Consider the following 22,869-nt stretch of genomic DNA (forward strand, 5'->3'; position numbering starts at 1 on the left):
TTACAGTGGGAAATAGTACTCAAGCTTATGTTTGGAAGACAGTGATGTCCAAGCAGGGCCTTAATGGCTACAGCTCAATATTTGTGGATGAATGTTGTTTATCCATTCTTAGGTGAAAAAAAAGGCGTGAGTACAACTGGTAAGATGTGTACATATATATCATAAAACTTGGGGAAAAATGCAACCCCCCCCCCCCCCAAAAAGTCACTTGGATTTTGACTTTCCCCCAAAAGTTGTTTTGTTGCAAAACCCCCCCCCCCCAAAAAATTTGACTTTGTTGCAAAAAAAACCCTCAAAAATTCAAAAAATAAAAATAAAAAATCTTTAAAAAATCTAAAAAAACTAGAGACAATTCTGAGACCTTTTGTGAATTTTTTTTTCAAAAATAATATCCTTTGCATCATATTTCATGGAGAGGAAGTTTGAAAAAAAAATGTGCAGCTCATTTATTAACTTATGTTATTTTAACTTTGTCATGTCTACCATTATTTTTCCTACACAGATAATTGTTTAAGTAAACTAATAAAAGTAGTTTCACTGATTTTGGAGGTGTTATGGATTAGTTATGAATTAATCTATCTGTAACACATTTACTCAATCCTGCATGTTACAATAACTATTTGAAGATTTCATGTATTTTTAGAAGATAGAGGATCATGTAAGAAGACTAAAAATTTTTGTTTCATTATTTTTGGATTAGTAAATAATTAAGTATGCATTTAACTTGAATTAATAAATGAGTTGCACATTTTTCTTTTTTTTTTTAAACTTACTCTCCATGAAATATGATGCAAAGGATATTATTTTTAAAAAAAAAATTACAAAAGGTCTTAGAATTGTCTCTAGTTTGTTTTAGAATTTTTTGTGATTTTTTATTTTTTTTTAAAATTTTGGGGGTGTTCTTGCGACAAAACCAAACCTTTGGGGTTGCAACAAAACAACTTTTGAGGGGAAGGTCAAAATCCAAGTGACTTTTGAGGAGTTTTTGCATTTTTCCCTAAAACTTGAGAATTGCTCCTTTTAATTGCTGAACTAGCCCGTGTGATGCACTTAAGATCAAAACAACATTTTTTTTTCCACATATTGTGCTAATTAGGATTCCACGTTTGTGCACATCTAGGTCATAGAACATTTTTTTAGAGTTGTTACTTTCAATCGTTGCACTATTTTTTTTGGCACACGAAGTCAAAATTATACCATTTGTTCATTTGTATCACATGATGCTAACTACGATGTCTCGCTTGTGTGTATGTTGGTCATGAAACTTGAGAATAGCTCCTTTTAGTCATTGAATACATTTATGTGGTGCACTCAAGGTAAAACAAAAAATATATTCCCTTTGTTTTTTTATAGTGCATATTAAGATTTGAATGAGTCAAACTTAGTAAGTTTTGATCTTGGCCGACGGTTAGGATTAGATCATAGCGTACTGATTCAGTCTCTGGATCCCATCCTTTTAATCGTGATTCGTCGATTTAGATTTAATATTGTTTGGTCCAGTCAGTAGTGCCACATCACAGCCATGTGTTCACCACCTCAGCGGCCACTTAGCGCCTCATCAGCCCTAGAGCTGACGTGTCAAGCGTAGTCAGTAATCTAATCAGCCTTTTCGGTTTTTAATTGTCTATTGTTCTGCTAACACCACAATGACGTCATGCTTGCACAATAACCCAGTTTTCAGTAGGAAAACATATTGGATGAATTTGATAATTAGTAATTAATCGGTTAGTAATTTAAATAATGTTTTCCTTTAGTAGAATAATTCCAAAAAATTATAAGAAAATCCTAGATCGCTCTGGAAAGTTTAAAATTCCTTTTCACCTAGTTTCACCTGTCTTTAACCTCTTTCAATGCTTTAATTTTTTGGAAGTTCTATCTTGCCAACCATAGCTCTAATTTGATCAATTCCTTCACCAAAATTCCCCGAATCTTAATCTATCTAGTTAATTGATTGTTGTTAGCAATTTGGTTATTGGTGTTTATTTGTTGTCTTTTTGCTTGTTTTTGTGAATAGACACTAATGTTCTGGAGGAAGATCTAGGAGGACTTCAAGACTAAAACTTTGAAGACCCAACTAAGTATTAAGAAGGAAAGTTGTCTTTGACCATATTGATCCCATATTTTAAAATATTTTGTTTGCAAAATTGCATACTAATAATGCTGTCGAGAATCTCAAGTTAGGCTATACCTTAGTTTCCATCATCCTTATTGCCATGGTTTTTGTTGGTTTATGGATCGGTAGATCATGCTTAGCCTTGCTTTGGGATGGTGGTAGTCATAATTGCTCAACTATACCAGATAATGGTCTTATGCAACTGTGATTAAAAGTGGTGAAATAATGTTTTTTGTTATGAACATAGAATTGCGATTTGAGCAAGAGGTTTGGATGATACTGGGTTGGTGGTAGTCTTGCTCGAATCATAAGAACCAATTCATGGAGTGACTATTCCGTGTTAACAGTACAGCCACAAGCCAAGTTATGAGCACGGTCTGGCCAATTAATTAGCTATTTTTCTAATATAATGTAGGTCAGTTAGTGGTGTAGGGATGAAAAGATGTACTTTCTGAAACTATCTGGTACAAGAGGGGGGCTTCCGAAGTGCAGAGCGTACTCCCACACAGGTGAAACCTTAGCAGACATGCATATGTTGGGAAACACATTATAAAGGCCTTGTAGTGATTCCTAGCTGCACACATCGGAAGTGTGTAAGTGTTTGATTAGCATGGGCAAAAACTGAAATCATGATTTGTGAGTAAAGTGTATAACCTCTGCAAAGTGTACACTGATTAATCAACCATGCTCATGGTCAAGAGCAGCGAGGAACCCTCACATGATTAGAACTTGATGATTTAGATGGTTTGATCAATTGTGGTGGTAGAAACCATGGTTGAGGTTGCTAGATAGTTAGGTCAACCTTGGTGGTGGGAGCTTTGATCGATATGTTGGTTATGATCAATCTTGGTGGTGAGAACCTTGGTTGAAGTGGTTGGATTGTTGGTTAAATCAAGGTGGCTGGAATCTTCAGGTTGTGTTTGTTTACTATCATTCATTTAATTAATTACTCAATTTTAACTCTTTAAGTAAATTCTACTTTTATGCAAAAATAGCTTTGTCAGCTTTATCATTATTTATGCCTTCACATGCATTTTTTCCATAATTTGTAGAGTACGAGATGTACTTACACTTGCTATAACTAAATAATGTTGCTCGGTTGGGGAATTTACAGAAGACTTCATAGAAGGAGGTGTATTCTAGGAGTTGGTCTTCATCGATTACCTATAGAGTCATCAAGACGAATAAAGACTATGCTTAGGATTACTGCAATTCTATTTGCTTCTTGGCCCTCGAAGGTCTCTTTTATAAGGAGATTTAATTCAATTAAGATGGATATTGTTATGTTATCATCAATGAAGTCACTATATATTGTGATTTATTCCTGTGCTTAATGCATAGCTCATATTGGAATGTTTCCTTGGTCTGGTCTCGACATCCATTCAATGTCTCACATTGCATACACACAATTCTATGCTTCTCAGTTACATACAACAATATCACAATCTGAATGTTTCTCACACACTAATTAGGAGCTCTCAATACTACTAACTATACATGCATATTCTGAACTTCTTGTTTATAGACATCACAAATCTTCTTTACAGGCAGATTATACAAGCAATTCTAGATCAAGTGATTCATAGCTGCACACATTAGAAGTGTGTAAGTGTTTGATCTGCATGGGCAAAAACTAAAATCATGATTTGTGGGTAAAGTGTATAACCTCTGCAGAGTGTACACTGATTAATCAGTCATGCTCATGGTCAAGAGCGGCGAGGAATCCTCACATGATTAGAACTTGATGATTTGGATGGTTTGATTAACTACGGTGGTGTCAACTATGGTTGAGGTTGCTAGATAGTTGGTTCAACCTTGGTGGTGGGAGTTTTGGTCGATGTGTTGGTTATGATCAACCTTGGTGGTGACAACCTTAGTTGAGGTGGTTGGATTGTTGGTTAAGTCAAGATGGCTAGAATCTTAAGGTTGTGTTTGTTTACTATCATTCATTTAATTAATTACTCACTTTTAACTCTTTAAAGTAAATTATACTTTTATGCAAAAATAGCTTTATCAGCTTTATCCTTGCTTATGCCTTCATATGCATTTTTTTCCATAATTTGTAGAGTACGAGATGTACTCATACTTGCTATAACCAAATAATGCTGCTCGGTTGGAGAATTTACGGAAGACTTCATAGAAGAAGATGCATTCTAGGAGTTGTTCTTCGTTGATTACCTGTAGAGTCATCAAGACAAATAAAGACTATGCTTAGGATCGCTGCAATTCTATTTGCCTCTTGACCCTCGAAGGTCTCTTTTATAAGACGATTTAATTCGATTAAGATGGGTATTGCTATGTTATCATCAATGAAGTTACTATGTGTTGGGATTAATTCCTGGGTTCAACGCATAGCTCAGATTGGAATGTTTTCTTGATCTAGTCTCGATATCCATTTGATGTCTCGTATTGCATATGTACAATTATGTGCTTCTCAGTTACATACAACAATATCACAATCTGAATGTTTCTCACACATTGATTAGGAGCTCTCAATACTGCTAAACTATACATGCAGATTCTAAACTTCTTGATTATAGACATCACAAACCTTGTTTACAGGCAGATTATACAGGCAATTTCAGATCAAGTGCTTTCCTATCTAAAATTTATCAATCTAAACAAATAAACATATACACTAGCAACATCATCAGGATAATATATAAAACAAACAAAACTAATGTATTAGTCTGAAATGTATTTAGTTCTAAACATACATCATCGGTTCTATTCTAAGTAGTTTGAAGCGTTAGTTCTCAAATAACTATCCTTAGCACAAACTAGCAGTAGCCAAATACACCTACAACATCCAACATTAGTTTTGGTGCAACGCAGACTTAAACATAGTACAACTAAACATGGATGACACTTAGCAAAAAAACCAATTTCTAACCTATTGCCACACAATATGTCATACCAATGCTCACAAGGACAACACTTAGTAAAATATCGGTTTCTGACACATTGCCACACAATACACAGTAGGTCATATCAATGCTCACAAGGATGACACTTAGCAAAAGATCAATTTCTGACACATTTCCACACAACACACAACACCATACAGCAGGTCAAACATCACCTCACAAGTTATGGATCTATTTCTGACATGTGCTTCTTGATGTACATGGCTACTCATATCATCTTACTTGATAGAAGAAATTTGTAGAATGCTATTGCTTGAGAAGAATTCTCACACAGATATGCATAATAGTGGTCCAAATGTGTCTTTTCAAATCCCGGAATACTCATCATGTCATCGTACAAGCCCTCAAGAACATCATTGTCGGGAGTTGTCACCTTCGCTATAGTTGTGGCCATTTGTCCAAGACTCTTGCTCATCATAACCACCAAGTCATCATCAACAGCTATCTTGGGTCTCTTTAATGTTGGTGGTTTGATACCGGAGCTCTCCCCAATAGTGTTGTCTGATCCTACTTCCTCTTCACCATCCACTTATTCATTGGTTGGTGTATCACCTACAGTGGTTGTGGCTATGAGTGGTGACACATGGTCCGCTCTAATGACCTTTATAGCAAGAGGCTCATTTTCTCCTTTAAGCATATGCACCAGTAGCCAAAGTATTACCAAAGATAGTGGACATCTCATGGTAGTACTCAAGTGGAGTGTTCAAGTAGTTGGCATCATCACGATGGTCCTGTAAGAAGAAAGTACATATAGTCAGCAACACTTATGTAGCAAAGTTGTAAAGATAGTCCCGAAAGATTAAATAGAACACTAACCTTGATATCACCATTGTAATGCTCTAGCCCAAGATTTACGGTGCAAGTGTTCTCATCCCAAAGAGCTCCACTCAAGTTCTTCAGCTTCTCAAACTCTACATAAATCAGCAACCACAAAAATCACACCACACATTTCTATGTTACAATTAACAAGTGTCGTACCTTAAAATATGGATCCCATCTTGGGTTCATGGCAATTTTAGTTGGGGTCTACAAAGAAGGCGTCCAAATGAGATTATTTCTTAGCGGGGCATGGAGGACTAGTCTAAAATATTGGCTAACTATTTCATCAGATCTATTGAAATTAGTACCTATCATACTATTCCTTAGGTTTTGTCTAACTGTATTAAAAAATAGAATTAGTCCATTTTCGGTCCCTCAACTATGGCCTCGGTTTGATTTTTGTCCTTCAACTTCAAAACTAGAAATCTTACATCCAAGATCTATCAAAACCGTTTACAACTCGTCCGTGGGCACTCTGGAAGGTTGTTTTGCACACGTGGCCGAATTGCCTAGGCACTGACTCAGCACCCGTTTAATATGCCTCCCCCTCCCCCCTCTCTCTCTCTCACCTCTCAGTCTTTCCCCGCCGCCCATCCCAAATCCACCATCACTCTCTTATCAAAAACCCTAGCACCACCCTCCCGTCCCAAATCTGCTGTCGCTCTCTTGTTGCCTCCACCCGACAGCCATGGCAAGCTCAACAAGCTCTAGATCGGTGCACTCGATGGCGAGTACTGGCAGAGGGGGTGGTGAGTTCTCCTCCTCGATCCCGTATAGAGAGGGGCCGTTCGACTACTCATTGGCAGTTTACTGTGAGTGTGGTGCTAAGGCCGCACGATGGACCTCTTGGAGCGATGATAATCCAGCAAGTAGGTACTTGAAATGTGCTCGAGCTCGGGTAAGTTTAGTTCCTTTAATTTTGGGTTCGACTCATTCCCTTCTCTTTATGGATTTGGTCTGATTTAATGTAGTATTCGTGTAAAAACAAGATTGGAGGTTGCAAGTTGTGGAGATGGTATGATGGTAGGACATCTGATTTTCTCAGACAAGTGTTGGTTGACATGCGATATGTGATCAGATCTTTGAGGGAGGAGAACTAAGAACTTAGAGCTACTGTTGATGCTAAAAATGTAGAGATCCATGAGTTGAAGTTGAAGATTAAAGAAGAGGTTGCTGCTCTTGTAAGGTGCCTAAGCTTGAAGAATGAATGTGATGCTGCAAATGTTGCTAGGATTCAGATGCTTGATAAACAGAGAAAAATGCTGATATATGTTGTTGTTGCTTGTGTAGTGATGGTTGTAAGAAATTTTAGTTTGTAATCCCTAAGGCATTTAACCATTAAGCAAGGAATGAATGTATACATGCTTATCATTTTCTCTAATTTGCAGTCTATTACCATCACCTACCATAAGATCCCTAAAAAGTAGATCACAAAACCAATCCCAAGAATCATTTGTCTCTTTCTCAACCACAGCCTAAGCTATGGGGTACATCTGTTATTTGCATCTCTGCCCAATGCATAAATAAGCTCTCAGTGGTTGGTCCTTTGAAGAAACAACCATCTAAACCTATGGCATTCCTTCATCCAGCTAGAAAACATTTCTTGCAGGCATCAAAACAGATATACATTCTCATGAAAACATTGTCTGGGTTGTATGGATGTAGTTGAACAACCACTGTACTACTTGGATTGCTCCTCAACAACTCCTCTTGATAATTAAATATCCTAGCATATTGCCCCTTCATGGAATGCAACAACTCATGCATCACTACTGACTTTGTTCTCTTGCACTTGGAAATACTAACATTAGCTTTCATCTACTCTTGCACAATTTGCCTCATATGATCTACCTTCCAAGCAGGATTAGCCATGATGGATGTCTTGAACTGATCAGCTATACTTCTAGCAGTCACAAGAGAGTTATCCCTCCTTGGTGGGTAGGTGTGCTGGTCTTTAAAAATTCACTTACCATCCATTTGTCATGGTTGTATTTGACAACAGAATGGTCCAAGAGCAATTAGGCTAGTCACATTTTGCCCTGACTCTCTTTAGGTGATTCTTGGCAAACTTGATGACCTTGAATGTAACAAGGCTATATTTCTTGATTGCCTTTATGAACTGGTCCTTACTTGTAAATGTCATTCCTAGCCTAAAAGTAGAATTGACTACTTTTTTGTCAAACCTGGGAAACTTTGGCTTCCTTCTTATCAGTTCACTATCACTTCCTACTTTATCATAGCTGTCCTCCTCTTCACTGCTGAAAAAATATGAAGCTTCACTGCCATCATCCAGTTTTTTAACCACAACATCTCTTTGGAGTTGCTCCATATCCTTCTTTGTGATAACTTTGTTAGATTCATCAACATGGATAGGATATTTACTCTAGACAAACTTTTTTCTTGAACTCCTTGTAGGTTGCCATGTTTTCTTTAGCTTCCTCATCATCTTCAGAGTTGTCAGCTTCTCCAGGGAGCCAGCCAATATCTGTGCTTGATTTATCTTGCTTATTCATTATCTTGCCCTTTGACCTTTTTGAAGAAGACACTTTCTTGCCTTTAGATCCTGATGTAGAGAAATACCAAGACTTCACAAAGGATATAGCCTTTGATACTTCTTCTGGAGATATTGGTGGTGCAACAATAATGTCATCATCTTCTTTTGTGGCCTCAAGAGCATCAATCTCATTCTCCCGGTCACTGTCACTTTGTTTCTCACCATTATCCTCAGCTTCACCATCACAGTCAGCATCAATAACGATTTCTTCCACACACACACACACACACACACACACACACACACACACACACACACACACACACACACACACACACACACACACCACACCACACCACACCACACCACACCATCAGTTATGCAATTAGCCATTGTCTAACATGCCTTGTCATCACTAATCATCCTCAATATATTAAAAAACTGCTTGCCTGGGAACGACCAATGCATCTTCACCATGCCTAATCCCTTACAGTGGTCTTGAAGGTGTCCATGGATCTCTGACAGTGACATCTTATATGTATCCATATATCACATGCCCTCCAAACCATCACAATACACAACTCTCTTCCTATCATTGTAAAACTCTCCATTTGCCACACCTTGCCAGCACCTACATGCATACAGACAAGTTCACAAGATCAAAGCATGTACTAAATCGACTACTCCACACTACCGGTAAACAAATCGAAAAATTGGTCATCTGCAAAGAATACTATGTGACTATAAAAACTAACTCAACAAACACCAATTACATGGAAAAAGAACTAACCTTCCAATCTCGATCCACGTGGGGCAATATCGATCTGCACGCATCACGATCGTCTTCCTCCCATGCTACACCTTGAACGCGGATTAGTAGGATGAGGCCAGGGGCGACGAGGCGGCGGATCTTGGGTCCTGTGAGGGGCAGCGGAGCGAAGGTGACGGGAGAGAAGCGGCGAATTTTGCATGGATGGCGGGGAAATACTGAGGGGTGAGAGACAAGGGGAGGGGGAGGCGTATTAAATGGGTGCTGAGTCAGTGCCTAGTTAGCTCGTCCACGTGTGCAAACACAATCGTCCAGAGTGTCTAGGGACGAGTTGTAAATGGTTTTGATAGATCGGGGATGTAAGATTTCTAGTTTTAAAGTTGATGGATGAAAATTGAAAAGAGGCCATAGTTGAGGGACCGAAAATGGACTAATTTCTAAAAAAATATGGCAACTTTTTTTTATCAGTGCATACATGTATAGTGTCTTGGATCAAAGGGTGGAAATTCTATGCAACAATGTTGTAGACCGATCTGTTTGGAGCACTGTTCAGATTGCCACCACTTGTCCCCAAGCGTATCTCAAAGTTCACAGTGCTAGACTCTAGCGATCGAGTCGAGACTGAGTATGGAGCCGTAGATGCAGACTTCCTCACATCACCTCCCTCGATGACTCGTAACGAGATCAAAACATCACTGCATCTCCTCCACGACGACAAGGATGTTTTGCTCTCCAACGAGATCAAAGCGCCACCGCATCTCCTCCAAGATGACGAGGATGTTCTACTCGCCACAGCATCTCGAGCTCGAGCTCGTGTGGAACTCATCGTCTTGGAGGAGACGCAGCAGGTAGATGCTAACAAAATTGATCAAATGTATTGAAATGGCTGTAGTAACTCCATTTCTTTCCTCATCTAGATGTTGTGTTCCATGATCCGTTCGGTGTACCATAGAGCCTCGGCTGCTCACTGAGCCTCATGGATGACTTCGCGGTGGCGGTGTCCGGCCATGTGCGTCATGGCTAGAACGCGAAGGAGGATGAGGAAGTGCTACACCTACGCATGGACATGATGGGCCTGGGCAAGGAGCATGTCAAGGTGTGGGTGGAGTAGAACAACCTAATCATTAAGGGCGAGAGCAAGAAGGAGGCGAGTGAGAACGAGGCCACTCCACCTCCGAGGTATAACGACCACATCGAGCTTGTGCCGGATGTGTATAGGACAAACCGGACGTGTTCTACACGAGCTCGAGATGCAGCCTTGCGGTGGCACTCCAATTTCGTTGGAGAGCAGAACATCCTCGTTGCCTTGGAGGAGATGTGGCGGTGCTTTGTTCCCGCTACGAGGTGTTAGGAGGTGATATGAGGAAGCATGTGTCTACACTCAGTCTTGACTCGATGGCTTGCTTGGTTCGATCGCTAGGATTTGGTGCTGTGAGCTTTGAGATCCATGCGCTTGGGACAGGTGGCGGCAATCTAGATGACACTCCAAATAGATTGGTTTGTAGCACCGTTGCATAGAAATTTTTTTTCCATCAAAGAGTGTTCCCTTAAAGTTTGACACAACTTAAAGAAAGGAGCTCTCTTAAGGCTTATTTTTTTAATACAAGTTGTCATTCTTGTAAATTCTAGTATTTAGATAGTCAACCCTATCCTTATCTCTCTCCTCCATTAGACCATAGGTAATATAATGCTATTTAGTAATCTAGATCGAATTAACAACACCACCATAAAAGAAGCATATGCAGCAGCACTAATGAGCAACTTTAATTTTCTCCTTCTGAGCCTCCTCTGGTCCATCTACATTACTCATGGGAATGCAAACACATATGAGTTTAATATGAAATATAAAAACCAGATTCATTTCAAACACAGTATGAACCTGAGTAAAACAAAATATCAACACCACCATTTCAAACATAGTATGAATCTAAGATTTTAGCATTAACATGAATGGTCTAGACCGAATGCATAATAAAATCAGCTTTGGAGCAGATATATTCGAAAAACCTATGGTTGCACATCAAGCACAATAAAAATATGTAGTATGTGTTCTGACTTTGAATTGGAAAAAACATATGCTTGCACTACAAAAAAGAACACATTCTCTTATCAGTATCAATAGCATGCTCTCATATCTACCAACACTGAACTACCAATTTGTGCCAAAAATGTAGCCAAATCTCATAGATCTACCAACCACAACCAAACCTCACACACATAAAATCTGGTTTTGCAAGTAAAACTTTAAATAAAAATGGGGTGCACATTGGGGGTGACCTCACCTCGTGAAGCAAGTGGTGGCACGCTACTGTGACGGTGGCAACATTCTTCTGCTACCGTGCCAGCACCTTCCACTCTGGTTTCCGTTGCTGTGGGCCTTCTACTCTGGGGGCGGCGAGATTCACCTCCGATGGTGGTGCCCTTGTGCGGTGGCGTCAGGGACAGGAACAGAGGATGTTGCTAGTGGTTGGCGGTCGGCGGTGTTGGTGGCAAAGGATGGTGGGAGGACTTGAAGGTGGTGGTGTCGGTCGGCGGCATAGGGCCAAAGACGTTGTCGGTATATCTGCGGTGCTGCCTCGTGAGTGAACAATGGGGAGAAGAGAGGAGCAATCACGCAAATGTCCACTGGAGGTGACCCCAACAGGCGTCGGTCAGTACAGATCAATCCTAGATGGCGTAATGCAACTAATTTTGGCGCACTGACTCGTTCAAGATCTATGGAGAATATGCTGGAATCTATACAACCCGGTCTAGCACAAGTTTATTTCATTCAGGCATCCAAACACCGGTATAGGGTTATATTGGGACTACCTCATACCATCATGAGGTGATATAGGCATCCAAACACTATGGTTGATGACCCTACCCTGCGTTGTTGCATTTAAAGCAACATTGCTTTGTATGTAATAATCGTGGATATGGTACATTATTTGTAGTCGAATGAAACATATAGTTGTCAACAATATTTTGGGGCGCTGACTTGTATGTCAAAAAGGAAATCAAAGCTCAATGGAAATTAAAAAAGACCAAGGGAAAACCAAATGTATCATATTATCTAGGGACCCTATTATCTATGGTAGCAGTAAGAGAGGTCTGTTTGGTTAGTTGAATTAACTTATACATGTATAGGGTTGTGTGAGATCTAAGCAGGTCCAGCTGTTTGGTTTGTTGAATCCTACCATTCCATCTAGGATGAGATGGTACAAATTTTTAGAATATATAGAGAAGATGTTGTACCGAGTCGTACGACAAAATCGGTCGAACGACCCTGTATAGGTTCTATCAACTCTGTTAATCACTTATGGTTAGTGATAATTAGTGACTATTAGTGGTTACTAAATATTTTTAGTTAAATATTAGTTACAATTAGATATTATTAACCATAACTAATTATTATTGTGGGTATTTAGTGATGATTATTGACAACTTAAATTATGATTAACTGGAATTAGTAATAGTTAGTACTAATTAGCATAGTTTATCGATAATAACAAAAGTAAAAAATATTATTTCTATAAAATAATTAAATTATGCATAAGTATAATATATGGCTTTTAAGCAACTAAATATGTCTCTATACCCTCCCATATATCTAATCAAATATATTATTGTACAATCCTATATAACTAACCAAACAACCTATTTATACCACTAATTTAAAACTATCCCATCTAGAACCATCATATTCTATTCAACTTCGTTCAACCAATTCTGTTAAAAAAAAGTGGTGATGTTCCACTCACTTCTATATATTTTGCTCGGGTCTTTTTACCATCCCAAAAAGTTCTATTTTGATACCTCTCGTAATCTCTTCAAGGACTCTGAAGTTATAATTTTGCTTTTGTGGAAGACTCCAATGGAGATTTACCTCTGGTTTGTCAAAATTTTATTTGTAGTCGTGATGGTAGTTACCGGAGACAATGTTTAGGTCATTATTCAGATTAAAAAGAGTAAATTTAAAAAATTTATAATTATTTTAATATATATTACATAAAACTATAATTTTTATAATTATTTTAAAAATCTATAACTATTTTAACCCATATTACGAAAAACTACAATTTTCTTACTATAAACTCATATATATAGGTAATAAGAGAATTAACCGTAAACTCATATACTGCCAGAGAATAATAGATAGATTCATGGTGAGAAAATTATAAGTTTTATAATATATATCAAAATAATTATAGATTTTAAAATTTACCTAAAAGAGAAAAAAAGAACGAACGTGCTGAGCAAGACCAGACACACTATCGGTGTGACCTAGGTTCCAAGGAGAGTTCACGACTCCGCGAGTTCATGTGCATTCGCTGGGTACACGTGCGAGCTGTGACCCTGACGGTCTAGAGTACAAGAGCGCCACAAAAACACGGAGTTTTTTTAATTAATATTAATTTATTGAAAATTATAAAAATATTATGCATTTTAAATGCCGACAGGGGCAATTGATTTGCCGATAGAATATTTTTTTACAGTTTTTGATAATACATAGTATTTTTGCAATTTTTTATTAAATTAATATTATTTTAAAAAAATTTCAAAAACACGCAGCCTCCCCGGCCGGTTCGACTTTAGAAGTTCAGATACAGAAACCTCCAAACCCCGCATCGCATCGAACCCTTCGGCCTCCCCGCGAATCCCCCTCCCCACCCGGCCCGAATCCAACCGCCTGCTCATCGCGATCTTGCCCGCAAAATTCTAGGCCGATGAGGCCGATCCGGCTTCCCGAGCCGCCGAGCGGCGGCATGGAGACGCCGGAGATCTTCGCCGGCGGCGGCGGCGGCGCCAACGTCGTCCGCCGCGCCGTCCTCATCGACAACGGCTCCCCCGGCTCCAAGAACCAGTGCCTCGGCCTCGCCCGCGCCCTCGGTCTCGCTGACAACCTCACCCTCTACGTCAGTTCATTTCCCCCACCCAACCATCTCGTTTACTCCACCTACCATTTCCCGCATTTTCCTATCCTATTATTGCAACGATATGACAAGAATGGAAGCCCTATTTCGATTGTTTTTGTATTTGCGTTCCACGGTTGCAAAATTTATGACCTTTTTTTGTGTTAATTTTGCTCCGTGGGCTTGGCTTGCAGCGTGTCACTAGGCCGAGAGGAGGGATCAACGAGTGGCTGCACTTTCTCCCCATTTCCCTACACAAGTTTATAGACGAAGTGCTCAGGCAGTTCTTTCGCAACACGAGGTTTGCGCCAGTGGTTCAGGGGAGGAAGCCGTTCCGTGTCCCAAATGGCGGATCAGTTGGGTTGTCTTCTGTTCTGGAAGCGGACGTCAAGAGGATCGTGGTGGTGGCTCGCGATACATTCGAGAAGTAAGCCCCTACTATTGTCATATCTTTTCTCAGTTCCTCCCTTGTTTATATGTGTGTGGTAGTTTGTTTTTTAAAAACTATTTCCGTGGTCATTTTGAGTCGGTGAAATCCATGAGTTTTGGCGCCATTGGGTTTAATATCATGACCAATTAGAAGTTAGAACCGGTTGAAATTCCAGGAAAATCACCTAATTTCTTTAATCATGATGGGTTTAATATCATGACTAGTTAGAAGTTAGAACCGGTTGAATTCCAGGAAATTCACCTAATTTCTTGAATCATGATGACTTTTTTGGCCCACCAATTTATAATTTTGAACATCATCAGCCTTTGGAGCTGCGTATAGATTGTGATAATTTGTATTGCGACATATCACATACACAATGCCCTCACCTTTTACACATAGATGAGAATGTGCAGTGTGCTTGAAGGAGGAAACTTTTGGACAAGAGACATATTAGGAACTACTGTCTACGACGATTCAAATAACATACATTTGTCCTGTGATTTTTGCTGTCATAAATAGACACTAGCTAATTTGAGTATTTTTGTGTAGGATACCCTTTGTTTTTGTGGCTGTAGTGGCAGCTTAGGGCAGTGGTAACTGGTGAACATGCACCCTATAGGAAATCCATATTTTTGCCTAAACTTGTCTTGCTTGTTGGTCAATTTGTCAGGTTTTCTATTACTCCCAGAATCAGGCATTCCTCTTTGCTTCCTAATATTTGCCAAGATGTGAACATGACACAGTGACAATTAATTCTTCTTCCAGGGAAGGCCCAACATTAGTTGTCGCTTGTGGCCGGGATACCATATCATATTCAAGCTTGATAAGGAAATTAGCTTCAGATAACGTATTTGTCATTCAGGTAGTATTCAAACATAATATGCTGGGTTTCACTGTTATTAACTGCAAAATAAATCTAGTGCTTGTCTTATGGGCTTTGATTTAATTCTTGTAATGTGCTCTTTGGATGTCAGATACAGCACCCCAGGTCTCACCTTGATAGGTTTGATTTGGTGGTGACTCCTCGCCATGATTACTATGCTTTAACCGCAAGTGGACAGCAAGAAGTTCCACGTCTGTTCCGGAGATGGATTACTCCACAAGAACCACCTGGGAGGAATGTGGTATGCTGCTTTCTCATTACTCCTAGGTGTAAAGCCACTTGAAATGTGATGGCACACTGACTCTGGGTTTTGGAAATTCAGGTACTTACTGTTGGGGCACTACACCAAGCTGATTCTGCTGCGCTACGTCTTGCTGCTATAGCCTGGCATGATGAACTTGCCCCTTTGCCTAAGCCATTGCTAATTGTCAACATTGGAGGACCCACAAGTAGCTCTCTCTTTCTCATACTGCACATGTTGTCATATATACCTTTTCACGTATGCCAGCCCCTTTTTTCTTCTCTTACATTTGACTGACTTGTTTCGTAGCCTGATGATCCCAATGAATATTTGATCTCAGATAAACTGTAACAGGGGAAAAATTAGGTTCTTGGCAATGTTACTGTAGTAGTGTACTAATGGATTACTAGATTGTGATAACTAATAACGGTCCAAACATGTAACATAGAGATACCTTGACATCATGAAGAGTAAAAAGGTGAACTTGTCCCGGAAACTTACATTTCCCTCCCTCCAATTTTTTTTTCTGGGTTCCAGGATTTGTGCAGCATTAATCCATTTGTCAAACATAATTGACCCACAATTCAATCCACCTTTTGAGGAAGATCAGTCTTTTTATGATAATACAAGGCCTCTAAGTGAGTTAACTCAAAAGGGCAAAATGAAACAAGCCCCTAACGGAGTTGTTGCAAAAGAAAGAAGAGCAAGCATCGGATGGCCAAAATAAGAATAGTGCATTCCTAGTGGCAAAAGGGAGCTTTTCTCTTAGTATTGTTATTTCAATGTTTGTGTAAATACTATAAATGGTACAGGTTTGTTATACACCACTTTTCCTGCCAAATTTTGTAGCGAACCCATAAAGTGAAAAACAACTCAGGTCAATGAATCCAGTATGTACTATGTAGCATGCGGAATAGAAAATCTGGTAACTAGCAAACAAGTGCACTGACATTTTTTCTATACACATTGTCAAAAGTACTGTCATTATCAACTATCTTGGAGCAATTTTCCCTTTTCTAACTTACAGAGGTAACAACATACCTGTTGGCCTTTAATCATGCCATTATTCTATTCTACTTCTTTTAATACAATTTCTATATGCATTCAGTGATTTCTTTGATTGCTTTTTATACTCTGATGCATGTTGATATAATGTTTTTTTAATTCTCAGGGAACTGTAAATATGGAGTAGACCTCTCCAGACAACTCATAACTTCTTTGTATAATGTGCTAGACAGCTGTGGGAGTGTCAGAATTTCATTCTCTATGAGAACACCACAAAAGGTAGAACATCTGGCTGTTTGTTGTAGCATAAGTTGGTAAACTTGACCATTAAATTTAACTGTCTGCTGGCAGGTTTCTGATATTATATTTAAAGAATTTGATGGACATCCTAAGATCTATATTTGGGATGGTGAAGGTAGATTCTGAAACATAGCACTAAGTTATTCAGTTTTTATGCTCTTTATGCAAGTTGTTGAAACTTGGCTAATTTTACTTTCAGAACCTAACCCTCACATGGGGCATCTCGCATGGGCTGATGCTTTTGTCATAACAGCAGATTCAATTAGTATGCTAAGTGAGGCGTGTAGCACTGGGTAAGCTGCTTTCTTATTTGCATGACTTCTCACAAGTTGCAACCTTTTTATATCAGGTTGCATGAGCATGACTAGCTTCAAATCACAATTGGTACAGGAAACCTGTTTATGTTATTGGGACCGAGCATTGCAAATGGAAATTTTCAGCTTTTCACAAGGCTCTACGGGAGCGAGGGGTTGTCCGCCCCTTCACTGGATTGGAAGATGTAAGTCACTCCTGTTATTAATGATAATATTTGAAGGGCCTAGCTGATAGTTTATCATGTTTGGGCATGCTCATTTCTTTCAAAGTTAGTTTTAGTACTGTTGATTGAATTTTTTACAAAATCTTGAACCTTTTTCCTTAAGTTGTGTGCATCTTGGTTTTTGAGCCCTCTAGTTTTGTCAATCTTGATCCTATGTTCTTTCGCTTCCCCACAATAGTCTTGTGCATCGATAGTTTATTTACACAATTACAGTAGCACAATTGCTTGCATATTTGTTGTTGCTGCCGAACTAAAGTACTGTGGCAATTATAATACTGTAGTTGCCTCTGATAATTTTCTACAGAAAAGCACCACATAAAAATAAATTAGAACTACAACTTCTTTTTTGGCAAAGAAATATCTCAGTTGGTGCATGAGCTCTATCAATTTGTGCATAAGCTCTATTAGATGAGATTATGGGAAGTACAAGTTCTATGGCACATTGGTACTTATATTATAGTATGATTTAAATTCTGTAGCTTGCCCTGCCACATGGAAGATTTTAGTAGATATACTGGCAGCATTCCCCTAGGCGGCTAGGTGCCGCCTATGTGACACCATCCCACCTAGGCACCGCCTAATCAACAATTAGTTGCTAGGCACTGATCTGCAGCTCGGCTAGGCAACACTGTATACTGGCAGAAGGATGAGAATGAACAGGGTAATTTAAGCTATTAAAGTAGCTACCTGTGATAGCTGGGAGTTTTTCAAGTAATTCATTTTTGGAGATTTCCTCAAAGCTCACAAGTAGTACTTGCATAGCTATATCACTTCTCTTTTTCCTTGTAGATTTCAAATAGCTGGAGCTACCCTCCCCTAAACGATGCTATTGAAGTAGCCACACGCGCTCGTGAAGTGATTGCAGAACGAGGGTGGACAGTAGGATGATAATGATCATAAGTAGGCCTGCATTATTCTGTGCTAGCTTCTCTCCTTAGTACATGCTGTAAATTATACAGTTCTGTTAACAGTCACATGGGTTCAGCTTATATATCGTTCAGAGGAAGAATAATATAGCCATGGAATGGCCTGTACAAAAGCTGACCTTTTATTCCGGTGGTATACCCCAATTTTTGAGTGAGTGCACAGCTCCTAGGAAAAGTTTTTGTTTTGACCACCTGTTGCCTTTTGTACTTCTGAAGCTGCTGAAAAGAAGCCAGCAGAGTTGTAAATATGAAAAATTGAAGCTGTCCAATTGTCAGGACTCAGGAGGGATGCGATATTTTTGAGTGTTGTATGCTTACAACCTTATCCACTTTTGTTATTCAGTTTATTATGAAGCGTGCATTGCTTGTTTTAGAACTCATCACATCTTCGAAACTGATGCCTTGTGCCTGGCTTCTGTCGTTGCTTAGACTAAAATTCTGGAACTCCTATTGCAAGCTGGGACGGCTGCACAATAGCAGCAGCGCTGCTGCTTGTTTATATGCTGACCTGGATGCACGGTCGCAACTTGCTGCTCACATTGTCCAGTGCAGACTTATGATTGCTGATTTGTATGCTATATGCTGGTTTGTGTTCTATATCGACACGTTGATTTTATAGGGATAGCGAAACATAACTTTTGCGATGATACCGGATTGACCTCTAAACTTTTTTCCTTGCCAAGGCTGATGGAATCTCAAAAACAAAAAAAAGAAAGACTGATGAACAGAGCAAAGAGCTACTGACAATTGTGCGCGGTTTTAGCTGTCTGTTTTTTTTTTTAACTTTCAGGTTCCAAATTTTCAGGTTTAGAAATTAAAAATTCATCGAATGGGGTAAGTTATTGCAGCTGACGCCCTTTGCTTCAATATTCAGATTCCAAATTTTCAGGTTTAGAAATTAAGAACCCATGGAATCGGGTCAGTTCTTCCAGCTGACGCCCTTTGCTTCAGTATTAAGATGCAAAAAACAGACTCTAGTCAGATTTCTAATTTTCTTTCTTTTTCCTCTTTTGTTTGAAAGGAAAAAAAATTTCTATCAAAATTTGTTCTACATGTATCTTGCAGTTCTGTGCCCAATTAACCAAACAACATCATAGTATATACATGCTAAATTGGGCACTGATCAAAATTTTGAGGTTACTGTTCCTGTCAGAGGGCTTAGTGGTGTGGGTGTCCGCCCCGCGGCGCGTGGGTATGGCCGCCGCTCACATCGTCATGAAGAGCGCTCGGCTCCTTCAAGCCGGCCTCCGCCGCGTGCTCAGGCCTCGAGGGCGGTGCCAATCCAACTGAATCCGGGATGGATTCATGTCAAGGAGAGGTATTGGTGGCGGAAGCATTGGCATTCACTGCAGGCCAGTCTGCCCCCCAAATCGACGGCCTGTAGCGGGTGGTCGCCCCTGTTGCAGTTGATCTCTTCGGTGTATAATCATCCATGGCGTTTATAATCATGCCACTCATGGGGAAGGGATGTTTCCTCAATAGGTACCTCACAACATGTATATATATACACCGTGTCAGTTAATGAAATTATACGAACTCTTTTCTATCTATTCTATTATACTGTGTTAATAGAGTTCTAACACGTTATCACCCACTCGCTTCAACCACTGCTATTCGGCTAATCAAGAAAGAAGAACCGGACGCACAGAGCAACAGAGAGCGCATCACACGGTAAGCATGGATGGAGGCATCACCTTCTGGAGATGTTCTGGAGGCGGTGATCCTCCATCTCATTTGTCGCTTGTCGCTGCTTCATTGCCGGTGGAACCATCATCGCCGTCGTTGTGCACCCCGGGCGCGCCTCCTCAGTCGTGATGGGCGGGTCTCCTTTGTACGGGCCGGCCAGGATCTTCCGCGCTGCCCTGACTGTGGCTCAACGGCCAGCCCTTAGGCTGTGTCCCTATCGGTGACAGCACCCGCTTCTCCGATCGCGTGCCTGCCCTCAGTGCCGTGCCGCCCAGTCCATGGGTATGCGTGCTATCCGGAGCACGGCCTGGTGGCACTGCGTGCACTCGAGGGCGCTGGTTCCCCACGGCGTGCGCCTTCGGTGCATGTGACTATGCCTCCTCGTCGATGCTCATGGCCGCGCCCTCCTCGCCAACACCCGCCTCCGGATTCTCCTTGTCGAGGCATGTGGTCGAGCCATCTTCGTCGGTCCTCCTCACGGTCACGGTACCAACATCCTTTGTCAATGTTCCTCCTCTGCCATACCGACGGCTTCATCGTACGGCGACCACGACAACAAATCGGAGGCCCGACCTACGCCAACCTTGGAACCCGTCGCCACTCGGTCCCCCGAAGGGGGCCTTCCGACCTTCATCGATCTGAGGAATAGTTCATGGCGGTGGCCGCCCATATCAAGTACGCTGATGGTGGCGGCCGACCCTAGGCTAGTGCCACCTCTTGGGGCGGCGGACCGGTGGATGCAGACCCAGGTGAGGTGCTCCACCGGTGGATATGGGGGAGGGTGGTGCGCGCCAGCGGCAAACATATTGGTGGCAGCCATCCCACGGAACACCAACGGCGCGCATATAGCCATATAGGTGGTGGTGGACAACAGCTCCACAAGGTGATCCTACTGCGACCCATGGTGGATGCGCGTGCGGATCTTGGCTGGGCGAGTCGGGTCTCTGGTGCTCGACTCCGAGGCGCATGGGTGGCAGCGCCACCACTCGCAGGCAAAAAGAGTCGGGGGAGGGGCAGGGTCGAACCCTAGCTGGCCTCTCCGCAAGTGTACATATGGCTGCGCCATGGGCCATCGGCTCCACTAGCCTACTGCACCATCCTGCACCACCCGATGGGCCAAGCGCGAGCCTGCCATTGCGGGTCATGCTACCAGAGTTTTTATATTTTTATATTTTTTTCAATTAAAAATTTAAATAAATATATTTTTTGTGAAAAAAATTGTAAAACTAAGCGTCTGCAGCCCCCTAAGAGGACTGCAGCCCTTTGAGAGGGTGGTTAGACCTACTTACCACCCCGGGAGGGCGGGTGGCCTAACCGCCCCCTCAGAGGGCGGTTAGGCTGCTAACCATCCTCCCAGGCCTAAGGCCTGGGAGGACGGTTAGCAGCCTAGCTGCCTTTTGAGTGGGTGGTAATGGCATATTTTTTGCTAAAAGTTGTAAATTTTTGTGTATTTCGTCAAAATTTAAAATAGGAAATTTGCAAAATTTGGAATTAACAAGGTTGAAGAGTAGTGAAAACGGTATACCAAGGAAGCGAGAATTTGGAGTAGATTACGTAATTTTTGGAGGATAAAAAATCAGTATTTGTGAACAAATTGTATATGTGAAGCACTCGCAGCATATTACGCGGGTATGAGGTTGTGAACGGCGACAAACATAAGATTAAACATATTGTGGAAAATATTACATGACACTGTAACCACGACGCCACAACGAGGAAAAGAAGGTGGCATTTACGGTTCGCACAAAGACCTACTTATTAGTGCGCCGCTCCTAATCATAACATGCCTTAGGGAGTGGAAATATGTCGGGTTAAATTAGATACTCTCTAATAAGTGCATCTAGCATATTTTCCTTTTCGGAGGGCATCGGGACCTGCCGCCTTAGCACGGTGGGCTCTCTCCCGCTTCCTTGTCCTCTCAGCCTCCCAAGCCTGAGCCACGGTATGGTCGTGCGCCTCCTTCCTCATACGCTCTTCTTCCTGCCGCTTTAGGCGAAGTTCCTCTGTTGTTGCTCGTACTCCTAACGTGCGTAAGCTTCCCTTCTCCACCTCATGGTTATGTCGACTCACTGCTTCCATTCCTCATTTTGCTCATTGTCGAGCCATTGAATAAAATCACAGAGCGTGGAGGGGACTGAACAAATAGAATAAGATGATCGGTTAGTAAAACAGGGTGTGAAATCGATAAAGATGTGGCTGATATTTGTTTCTATACCGGTGGATACTCATATGTTCCATGTTGAGGCTTGTCATATTGGTAGTTGTATACATAAAGAAGCGCAACCCATATGTGTATGAGATGTCCTGCGACTCGCGAAGCCTACAACGGTTACCACAGAAGCACATTGGTGGTTCGATACCTTAAGGGATGAAAATCCCCCAATGTTTCTTTGGTAGGCTTGGTGGAGCTGAGGAAAACATTGCACTTGAGAGATCTGAGAAATGAGTGGTGCATCAACGTATGGAGGTTCGGCTATTTATGGTGGGGGAAGGCAGGAGCATTGGATTCCCTCTTGAAGAAAGGAGTGAGTGGAAGGGCTCAGAGGGTGGCAAGAGTATTGGATTCCATCTTGAAGAATGAGAAAGTTGTGGCATTGATGATGAACAAAGATTCCATATGTATTTGTACATGTGTTGTCATTTATTTTGTGGTAAAAGCTGTCCGATGTTGTCACTTCTTGTCTAAAGCCTGCGCAAGGAGACATGTGTTGTCATTTCATGGTTAAAGTTGAGCGGTCATATCATTTGTACAGATTACGCCAGGAAAGAGGTGATGACGTTTAATGGTTGAAGTTCAGTAGTGTGGTCACTACGTAATTAAAGTTAGACTCCCAACAGAG

The 22,869-nt window shown here is 41.0% G+C and overlaps 1 protein-coding gene across 2 annotated transcripts; it reads left to right on the top strand.

The window, feature by feature from the left end:
- The first annotated feature begins 13,694 nt into the window (after positions 1-13,694).
- Positions 13,695-18,719, top strand: LOC133919040 (mitochondrial fission protein ELM1-like). 2 transcript variants are annotated; one of them, XM_062363246.1, is made up of 10 exons: positions 13,695-14,020; positions 14,212-14,444; positions 15,216-15,312; positions 15,425-15,574; positions 15,656-15,782; positions 16,746-16,858; positions 16,931-16,994; positions 17,079-17,172; positions 17,270-17,378; positions 18,207-18,719. In XM_062363246.1, exons 1-10 carry the CDS (start codon positions 13,832-13,834, stop codon positions 18,303-18,305), a joined length of 1,275 nt encoding a protein of 424 aa, XP_062219230.1. In that variant the 5' UTR covers positions 13,695-13,831; the 3' UTR covers positions 18,306-18,719. The 2 variants fall into 2 exon arrangements, with proteins under 2 accessions (XP_062219230.1, XP_062219232.1); XM_062363248.1 differs by having other exon boundaries at positions 15,431-15,574.
- Positions 18,720-22,869: the final 4,150 nt, after the last annotated feature.

The sequence above is a fragment of the Phragmites australis genome, chromosome 5 (genome assembly GCF_958298935.1).
Source record: "Phragmites australis chromosome 5, lpPhrAust1.1, whole genome shotgun sequence".
NCBI classification, from domain to species: domain Eukaryota; kingdom Viridiplantae; phylum Streptophyta; class Magnoliopsida; order Poales; family Poaceae; genus Phragmites; species Phragmites australis.

What these genes read in the sequence shown, in the direction of transcription:
- LOC133919040 (XM_062363246.1), top strand. Translation starts at nt 13,832, where the DNA reads ATGAGGCCGATCCGGCTTCCCGAGCCGCCGAGCGGCGGCATGGAGACG. An exon ending in CAACATTGGAGGACCCACAA is followed by an intron (nt 15,783 to 16,745) that starts GTAGCTCTCTCT and finishes TTTAATTCTCAG; the next exon opens with GGAACTGTAAATATGGAGTA. An exon ending in CTATATTTGGGATGGTGAAG is followed by an intron (nt 16,995 to 17,078) that starts GTAGATTCTGAA and finishes TTTTACTTTCAG; the next exon opens with AACCTAACCCTCACATGGGG.